Below are 10,224 nucleotides of genomic sequence, written 5' to 3' on the forward strand. Positions count from 1 at the left end.
GGACGGACAGACAGACAGACAGACAGACAGACAGACAGACAGACAGACAGACAGACAGACAGACAGACAGACAGACAGACAGACAGACAGACAGACAGACAGACAGACAGACAGACAGACAGACAGACAGACAGACAGACAGACAGACAGACAGACAGACAGACAGACAGACAGACAGACAGACAGACAGACAGACAGACAGACAGACAGACAGACAGACAGACAGACAGACAGACAGATAGATAGATAGATAGATAGATAGATAGATAGATAGATAGATAGATAGATAGATAGATAGATAGATAGATAGATAGATAGATACTGTCAAAGTGGTAAATGTTCGCCATGCATTGCTTCGCATTCGAGAAAAAAAAACAAGTGCGGCTCTTACGCGAGTCTAAACGGTATACTGTCGCGAAAAAGCGATCTAGATGGGGCGCGACGGGAGGCACACGCCTATTCAGCAAGACAGCAGCATCGACGTTCAGGAAAATCTGGGAGGGTTTGCTAAGAAAACTTCGCTTTTACAAGCACCGAACCACCACACGAAGGCGGATGGATGCGACGAACTTAATCCCTTCATAACGCATTTTGTAACAAGAATAGTCTAACGGAGTCTCCGAGGCGAGCTGATATATACTCTGAGCAAGTTAACTAAGTCCGGCACGCAATTCTGGACTTTGTCAAATTCCGCCATGTTGTCGAGTATGGCAATGGCAAGTATAGTTTAGAGCCAATCAGAGACGCCAACAGTAGCCTCTGATTAGCTGAAAATGCTGCCTTTACAGAATTCGACAACACTGCGGAATGTGACAATGTCCACATTGGAAAGAAAAAGTTTGGAAGAGCGTCACGTCAGACTGCCAGTCTTGGCAAGCGAGCGCTGCGTGAAGCCAGCGCTTTGCAGTGTCGGCCCAACACTCACGGAGCTAGAATCACGGAGCAAGGAGCACGGAGCAAGAATGGAAATTTGCCGAGACGTTTGGTTTAGAATGGGTATGGGGAAAGGAAAATTCGAATGGGTATAAAAAAAAAAAGAAAAAACGGGAGTACTAAAACCTACCGCGCGCTGTGACGTATCTTCCGTGCTCTGATTTTTCCACCACGTGTTGGGACCACACACTCGACTTCAATCGTGTGGCGCGATGCTCCCTCCTATCTTTTTCCTTCCTGCATGATGCACAACAGCCGTGGACGTCTCGCACTCACAATACAAACAAGCCGTGCCAATCCGCTGAGGCCTGGCTCCGTGCCAGCAGAGCAAGCCTCGCGCGCGGACGGGCGCTCCATTCGACGTGTATCGTTTCTTCTCAAGGCCGGGGACGCCCTGCCGAGGCGCGTGATAGCATTGCCCCTGGCAGCTCCGGCGACCGAAGTCACGTGCGCGCATGCATCTTCCGCGTGCGTCTCGCGCAGACGCGCACTGCGCGGACGTCTGCCGCACTTCTCGCCGAACCCTCTCTCGGTGGTGAGTTGCGTTGTGCTGTTGCAAGGTGTTTTCTGCTCACAGGTAAGCGGCCGGTTCATACCAGTCTGCTCTGGCTTCTGTGCCATGCTGGCAAGTCTGCATGTTAAGCGTCATCTCACTCCAACAAGCATCCATATATAAAGGTGGACTGCTGTTATGCACAGAAGGCGGCTGTTATATGAAGTTGACTGCTTAAGTATAAACACACGAATGGCTATATTGAAGAGCGAAGCTATTGCCATTCTGCGTTTTGTAACAATGACCGCACGATAATGCCATACTTTACTCTCTTTAACAGAAAAACACCGCCGTACGGTATTTCGCTTTGGAAGCGCAGTGGTTTACTAACGAACCCGTGACGCTTACACTGTTTTCGCGTATCTTGATAACCATTCCCGGAGGTGTCGGGTTGGGTTTTACGGTTGTTATAAGCGTTATGCAGGGAGTGCCAGTGAGTGGGTATCAGAGGAATAAAAATTGTGTCTGAAGTTTTCTCGTTCCAATAATGCTGTCTTTTGAAATTCTTGCAAACATATTGACAGCCGAATCACTTTTTTTTTCTGTTTACAAAAAACACGTTCTCTTTTTTCTCCCCCCCCCCCCTCTGAAGTATTGCTAGACACTTTACGTTTCTATGAAAGTATAGGTGACGCGCGAGACTTACTCGTCCCAGTTATCACTCTACTCCAGGTACCAGACAAGCGCGCTGCAAATCGTTGAATGATAACATTAGGCTCCATCCTTCACTGGGAGTGTACACTTATGACAGCCGGTTACGCAGGTGCAAAAGAAAGAGCGTTGAGCGCCACTTCCTGTGCTTATCCTCTTCACAAGCACGTCGACAGAAAGCATTCTACGATGCGGCTTCAGTGTTGTTGTTTTTTTTTTTTTTTTTTGGGGGGGGGGGGAACAAGAAAACGGTACGCGTAGTAAACGGAGATAGTCGGTCCTGGTTTGCATATGACGTCCTCGCAGCACCAAAAGAAATAAGTGATCCGAGGAGGGGAAGAAAAAAAAACGCACTATCGCTTGTGTCCGGGTGCATTTTTTCTTACCATCTGCGTACTTCCTTGGGTTGCACTGTAGAAGGATGTATACCTAGAGAACGGACCCTGCGGTTAGTAGTAAGGGGAATTCCTGGTTGAAGAAGGTGGTCAATAGTCGGCATCCCTTTGGTGAAATGGTCGGTTATGGCTCGAAGGTATACTATAGACAAAGTGAAAAGCTTGGATGAGGTCCCGCCTCTTGGGTGCATTACGACCTACTTCGCAGAACGTATAGGTAAAGTTCTCTCACGTTGACAAGGAGGGGTTATTTTCGCGCTGCACTTTATAGCACTGACAAGGAGAGCGGTGACGATCATCGCACTAGCAGGGAAATTAAGCGGCGGTGGCGATTGCTATTTGATTAGAGTGAAAAAAAAGACTAAATTCCCTGCTTTGAAATGGTGATTGTTATTACTTATATCATTACGGCTTCTCGATTCCATTGTGTTTGCAATCGCGCATAACATCGTGAAGCAGCACAGACATTTCCACGTTCTTGCCTGCCATAGCCGACACTCAACTGTCCTCAGAATACAAGGTCTTTATAGCATTTCTGTTCTTGATCTTGGTCATATTCGTTGGTAAATGCTATTGTCTTTTTCGGAGCTTTGAATTCTTCGGTCATAGTTTCCCACAATGTTCAAATCCTTTCCCGCACCTCTTTCTGCTCAACTTGCCTTGAGTTTTTGTTGTGTGTAAAATGTCCTTTTCATGGTCATCCTTTCGAATTTTAAGTGATTATAGTCTATTTTCATGCGCAGTTCTCACATTTTGTTTGTTTTCTGATTTTTTAGTTCAGTTCGCTTGGTTTTTTTTTTCTTTGTTTTTCTCTGTATGAGTGCACAAACAGCAACACCCTTATGGTTCTTCCTGGGCACGTGAAACAAATTATCATTTTTTTAATATTAATATCATCACATTTAGTTTTCAAACATATAGTTGACAGAAATAAAAAAAAATGTAGGATCACGCTGGCAACTGCTACCAGAAGGGGCACAATGCGTTGCCGTGATTCGTTTATTAACAGCGAAGCTGTTTAGGCCAGCCGTAATTTGTGGTCCGTATCAAGAAACAACCAAGGGAGAAAAGCAAATGAAGTTCTTTCCCGAGGCGGGATTCGAGCCCGCGTACCTTCGGTCCCAAAGCGAGCGTCGTAACCACAAGACTTTAGAGCCACGCCTACAGACCATGCATTTATGCGAACCCTATGATTGCGTTCGAGCGTCGTCGTCTTCGTGCATAGCTGGCGCGTTCGTACGCTCGTGATCTGCGAGCTGAAGAGGTTTTGCGCGCTATGAGAGGCCACAGCGAGACGCATCACGGAGCGGGTCTCCTGGAACGGGGTGTCGGTGTTGCAAGCTGCGCTATGCGACGCGGAGTGACGGCCGTAAGTCCGAGACGCGCGAAAAGAAATTATCATCATTAGTAATAAGATGAAAAGTTGACGCGCACCTCCGGAAAATGCTGGGCTACGATCGCCTAGCTTCGCTGTTTCAAGCGTTGCGCGGCCGAGTGCAAGGTTTTTTTTTAATCTATATCACAAGTTCAGGTCAAAGATTGAGTGATGGGGGGAAATGCAACAAATATACATGATGGACATGAACAAGAACAATGAGAATCCAGTACCAGCAGAAAAAACGTAATGGCATCGTTATACATTTTTACTGCAGGAAATGTGCATACAGATGCTCGCGAAAAATTCTCGGTTATTGGTTGAAACAATAGTTTTTATTTATCAAAATCTTCAGGAAAGACGGATACAAATACGGCAATCGCAGATGGCCAGAAAGTAAGCAAAGGAGAAATAAAAACCAACGCAATAAATCTTTACTTGAACATTCACTGTAGGAAAAGAGGGACCGTTGTCTCGCTCTTTGTGGCATGAAAAAACGTTGCGTCACAATACCCCGGAGACCAGCTGAAAGGAAACCCTGCAGTGCAGAGGCGCCAAAATGCGCGATACGTGAACGCCCGCTTGCTTTCCTTGGCACGCATCCACGGGGGTCGGGGACGCCAGCCTTTTCACGGGCTTCGCGCTCCGCAATTAGCCGTTTGGGCGGCAGCTGTCACTAGGGTTTCTCAACGCAAGCGGCGATGAGAGAGAGATGTTTGCCAAGGCGGGACGAAACGACGCGAAAGGCGCACATGCCAGCGCGCGCGAACATTATGCGCTAGTCTGCGAAGCCTTCACTACGGGCCAAGTAGGGATCTGCTTATTACGCAGAAATAAATTCCCTTCTGAGACAACCGGGATGTCAACGTGCAGCGATGGAGCGACTGCCGCAACCGCGACTCGCAGTCATAAAGAACGTCACGGCGGGTCCTGCAGACGCGCCGAGACGGATCTCCGCGACGACCGCTGACCGCGGGCGCACCGATACATGATCCGAACCGCGTTGCCGAAGTTGCTTGGTGCGCCAGGTCCCTTTTCTCGCTGCATTCTTGTTTCGCTTCCCTTTTGCACAAAGTCCGCGCACTGTATTGCTTTCCTCTTTTTTTTCTCTCTCTCTCTCTCTCGAAAACTCTCGCCACATCCGGCGCACACAGCTTGTCCGCTCGATTCCCTGTTTTCTTGTTACGTTACGGAAATAAACAAGTCCTTGTTAAGCAAAACACGTGTTTCCGTCTCGTTCACCGTGGCTCTACAAGTCCACTTCGTTACGTTCGATAGATAAGTTCTAGCTAGCGCAGGAAAAATAATTTTCATTTACGGCCTCATATATTTCCGGAAATCGGTACGTTAAAAAAAAAATGATGCGCAAGGTTTCAAAATCCGTAACTGCACTAAATGGAGATATCGCAGATATCGCTGCCGAGCTAAAGCTTTCTCTTGAGTCCTCGTAAGGATTTTAGACGGCAGCGTTCGGTATGATTTAATCCGTCACATTGCACTGTACCGAATTAATAAAATATTGTACCGATACGCTTATTTTTCATTCATTCGAGTGGCTGCCGTTGTATTCTACAGAAAACAACAGGTATTACAAAATAGTGTGATGCGGGTTTCGCCATGGAAAGCGACTTACAAGAAACTGCCCCTGATTTCGTTCGTCCAGAATTCAAGTAACATCGAGAGCCATTACACCGTTTTTGTTTTTTCAATTCCTCACACGGGAATCCAATCCGTGAAGCCATTTTCAGGATGTCAACGTCGCCTGGAGTCTACCACTACTTTCTTTCTCCAATTGTTGCTGAACTCGTGTGTGAAACATTTATTGACGACAGAGGTGACGCGATTGAGCGCAGACATAATGCGTTCTGCCGTGTACCGTGAACTGTTCCGTCTGTATAAATCCTTTCCAGCTTCCATTCCCGCGTTCTGTTGTGTAGGGTAGCAAATGGCAAGGTTGGGTGGTTGACCTCTCCACTTTCCCTCTGCTTGCTTTACCCGCCGCGGTAGCCCAATGGCTATTGACGTTGCGCTGCTTTGCTCAAGGTTGCGCGTTCGCTCCCTGCCGTGGCGGTCGTATTTCGATGCGGCCATCTCAGAAAACGCTCTTGTAATTTATTTTTATTTATTTTATTTAGTCTGACACAGTGAAGGTGCTGGATGGCAAGGCTAAATGCAGAACATTGCGTGCCCGGCTAAGGCCTCGTCACCCGTACATTGCTCGACGGTGAGGTAGCATAGCAAAAAATATAGCATACACGCATATCAAAAGCATGTATTACACACGCATATAGCATACATTATAAGCATACGTTTATTAAACACCTCTATCATTATGCAAGTTTCTAAGTAAGAACAGTTTAGGTCCAACACAGTAACACATGTGGGAAAGAAAAGTTGATAAATATGTACAAGCGCAATGTGAAACTGAATTAGGAAAAGATAATTATACATAAAGCACGCAAGAAACTAATTGACACAGTGTCAATCAGAAAGGGACGAAAGATGTAGTTGTGCGTTAAAGACCCTCGGCTATTGAAAAGTGATCCGCGGAGTCCTCCGCTACGGCGTGCCAGATAATCAGATCGTGTTTCTGGCGCGTAAAATCCCAGAGCTTTACTCCTCTCTTTGCTTTCTCTCCCCACTGAATTTCTAAGTGCGGTTCTGGCAAGGCGATGGTAGGGACGCTCTGCTGTGAGTCTGCGGGTAAGGCACCTCGCCTCCTTCTGCCGTCTCCACGTGGCAGTTGTCCTGCTTCTATCAGTGGGCCATCAACCGGTGGAGGCGTATCGCCTCACAAAAGAGAAACCTGACGAAGCCAGTGTGATCGCACTTGTGTCAACACCTGAGCTTCCGAGTGGCACGTCGGTGGTGCTTTGTCGAGGCTTCCGCTCCGATCGTTCGTACTGCATAGCCAACCGCGTCCTTACTTTATGGCAACTCCCGAGTGGGCGTCGCATACGCAACCTGACGAGGCATAATTTCTGCCTGGTGTCGAGCATGTGGTCCGAAGAACACGTGCAAGCTACACTATTACGCCGAACACAACACTGCAGCTGAGTGGCCTGGAACCCTGGCTACGTTCTTTGTAGTGTATATACTTTAGTTAGCGCATATGCAAGATGTTTTCGTGCGCGCAGGGTTTGCAGTCATAATATTTGCACATTTGACGGCTCACATCTCGAATCCAGTGTCAACGTCACAATTCGTTTCAAGTCCATCTGCCTTGCATACTTATCAGTTGCGATTCATAGACTGAAATATGTGTCGTAAAGTTGTTAATTAAAAAGTTAGTTAGCGTATTTATGCTTGTCATTCGATTAAGCTTATTGACTTCAGGGAGAAGGAATGACCCACCTCATCAAATAATTTAGATCGAGGATTAGAATTGCGCTGTCTGTCAAAGGCAACATTTAAAATTGATGGTGATTAATTAGCATCCGCCTTCAAACTGGGCGCTGACAAATATTTGCCTAACCTGCTTGAGCTAACAAGGTAATCTATAGAGCTTAATAATTCTAGCTTTTTGCCTGCATCTGCTAAATCGTTTATACATTCCTTAAAATCTGTAAATCGACCTTGTATATTTAGAGCCTATACATCTCGTTACATATCCTGTAACGAATCTGATCCTATCAATCCAATCTCCGCCAATCCCTTTTTTTCCCCGCCAACTGAAATGTGTAAACAATCGCATATAGCAAATGCTTTAACGCAAGCATTTTTAAGTTTGGTTCACCATGAATGGAGAAAGGAGATATTGAAACATCGCGTATATCTATGCGGCAAGGAGGCGAGCTTCACTACTAACGCAGATAATCTCGTAATCCCTCGCTTTGGTTCCACTCGCTTCCTCAAGTGACGCTCCTTAAGTCCCTGCTTCGCCCATGGCGTAGCCCAGCCACCACATGACGTGTACGTCGGGAGCCCCCCCCCCCCCCCCCCCCCCCGCCACGTTTTTTTTTTTTTTTTTTTTTTTTTTTTCCATTTTGGCTCTGCAGTGCACTTCCAGCAGCGGTTTTGTGTGTTCTCCATTGGATTCAGACTGGTACGTAATGAATTACGCGTAATTACTTACTTTGCAATCAATTGCATTCTTTGGCACTGCTGTAATTTAAGGATAACTTTGTCTACTCGGTAATGCTCGGTGTAATTCAATCACTTGTTTCAGTAACCAATTACATCAGTTACTGAAACAAGTAATTGCACCTTACTAATTGGCAAACGTGATCAGTTACATTTTTCACTGAAATAATTACAATTGTCGTCGGTTATCTTTTTCTATAACGAGTACAACTCTGATTGCATAACATCTGGAAGTCATCTGCCACGATCGCTAAAGTGGCAGGCAGCGTGTCTGACGTTGAGGCGTTTATGCGTGTGACCTTCCTTCTCCGGAAGGAAGCGCGACTTCCTTGAGAGGAAGAATGCATTAGCTTTTGTTCCAACCGTCAAATATTCACGCCATGGAATGGTTTGATGCTTTTCAAACGCGATCTTCCGCGCGTGATCTACGCACCGTGCTTCTCTGTAGCATTCGCCCCCACGCCTTCTGTAGTCGTTTATTCCTTTTGAAGAACTTAGGTGACACGTGGCAGGGGAAGTAGCAGACATTACCACCGTACAAAGGGAGCACATGAATAATCAGTTAGTTCGTTTGGTTGTCTCAAGCATTCTCAGACGTGACGCCGTTGGATCCGACCTTCCACTGCTATTGACCTGGTGACTCGCCTCACATCACGCAGAACATGCATGTCTGGTGCATAAAAGTCCCTTCCTCGAACAAAATTTTCTAGGGAGTGCGCATTTGTTCGTGCTTTTTTTTACATGCTGTGAAGCTGTATTATGCCTGAGCCTTGGTCGCAGGGTCCCATAAAAGTAGCAGGCCGCTGGCACCCGCCTTTCCATCACGGAACCGCGACACCCGCCGCGGTGGCGCAGTGTCTGTGGCGTTCTGCTGCTGAGCCCGAGGTCATGGGCTGGACTGCCGGCTCCGGCGGCCGACGTGCGTCTGGTTAACCTCCCTGCCTTTCCTTTCCTTTCTTCTTTCTCCTCCTCTTCCTCCTCCTCCGGCGGCCGCGTTATTATAGGGAAGAAATGCAAAAACGCTCGTGCTCTTAGATTTACGTGCCCGTTACAAAACTCCAGCTGGGTGGTCACAATCAGTCCGGAACCCACCACTACGGCGTCCCTCGCATGCTCACATTTGGCTTAGTACGTTGAACGCCAATGAATCAATCAACTGAACCCTGACAGCAAACTACATGACCGAACTACTAAACGCTTCTCGCAGTGCCGAGAAATGGTTCGCCTGTGCCGCCGCTGTTTGGTTCCGGCCGTGCTCTGGCTGGCGTGCCTGCTGTGCACGCTCCAGATGCTCGCCGCATTCGTCGGCCACGCGGAGGAGGCTCCCCTGAAGGGCGACCAGTCTCGGGAGGCCCGCAGGCTGCGACCCCGGCACGTGGGGGGCGAGACCGAGGTGCGCGGCCGTACCTACCAAAGGCACGGGGCCGAACCGCTGGACGCCCGGCACCGCGAGCTGCACTCGGAAAGGCTGCGGCTCAACAGGCTTGCCCGACCGCACCTGGTGGCCCGCAGGCAGATATTCAGTGAGTATGTAAATGGCGCACAGGCTAAAGTGCACGCTATACTCTGTTTCAGTAGTTCCGTGCAGCAGAGCCAACGACCTGCGAGTGCAGATATTCTTGTGCTTCGAGATGCATTGGCATAGTTCGGAACCCGTTGGACGACTACATGACCTTGATAAATGGTCTTGTTGGCAGGTGTTTTTTAATTGGAAGCTTCCTTGAAGTGTATTGCATGATTTTATTTCGTTCTTTAATTAAATACTTATTGAGGCTCTATATGATACTGAAAATTGAGTTCTCCACTTGTTTCCAATCAAAACGTGCAGAGAGCAAAAAAGAAGTACAAACAATTAATTGATTGGACAATGGCTAAATCCATCAGTGTAGTCGCTACAACTACAACACCGTGAAGGACTCCTTCTTGGTTAGTGCTTCATCCTTCGCGAAAATGGCGTCCACAGACTCGCTTAGCTGTGTAGAATCCTTACACGCTCCTCCTGTGCGCGAAAGGAACGAATAAGTTGGCGCTGAATATGCCTCGAACAGTGCGAAGGAGTGCGGTAAACGTGGACGAATTTTAATTAAGAAAATGGCTGCACTTGCGAATGACAGCTGTGCGCACGTTGTGCAAGTGCATGCTATTAGAGGGATCAAGAGATGGCGCCACCATCCCGTGTGCGGCGCGTTGGCCGAGTGCTCCTGCACCTTCAGTTTCCGCCCTCTTTGCACCTT

General features: G+C 47.7%; 1 protein-coding gene across 2 annotated transcripts; it reads left to right on the forward strand.

Moving 5' to 3' along the window:
* The first annotated feature begins 1,032 nt into the window (after window positions 1-1,032).
* LOC119434706 (uncharacterized) lies at window positions 1,033-10,006 on the forward strand. 2 transcript variants are annotated; one of them, XM_037701792.2, is made up of 2 exons: window positions 1,033-1,510; window positions 9,198-10,006. In XM_037701792.2, the coding sequence occupies exons 1-2, from the start codon at window positions 1,175-1,177 to the stop codon at window positions 9,633-9,635; spliced, it is 774 nt and encodes a 257-aa protein (XP_037557720.2). In that variant the 5' UTR covers window positions 1,033-1,174; the 3' UTR covers window positions 9,636-10,006. The 2 variants fall into 2 exon arrangements, with proteins under 2 accessions (XP_037557720.2, XP_049515530.1); XM_049659573.1 differs by having other exon boundaries at window positions 1,033-1,468.
* Window positions 10,007-10,224: the final 218 nt, after the last annotated feature.

The sequence above is a fragment of the Dermacentor silvarum genome, unplaced genomic scaffold (genome assembly GCF_013339745.2).
Source record: "Dermacentor silvarum isolate Dsil-2018 unplaced genomic scaffold, BIME_Dsil_1.4 Seq180, whole genome shotgun sequence".
In the NCBI taxonomy this organism is placed as follows: domain Eukaryota; kingdom Metazoa; phylum Arthropoda; class Arachnida; order Ixodida; family Ixodidae; genus Dermacentor; species Dermacentor silvarum.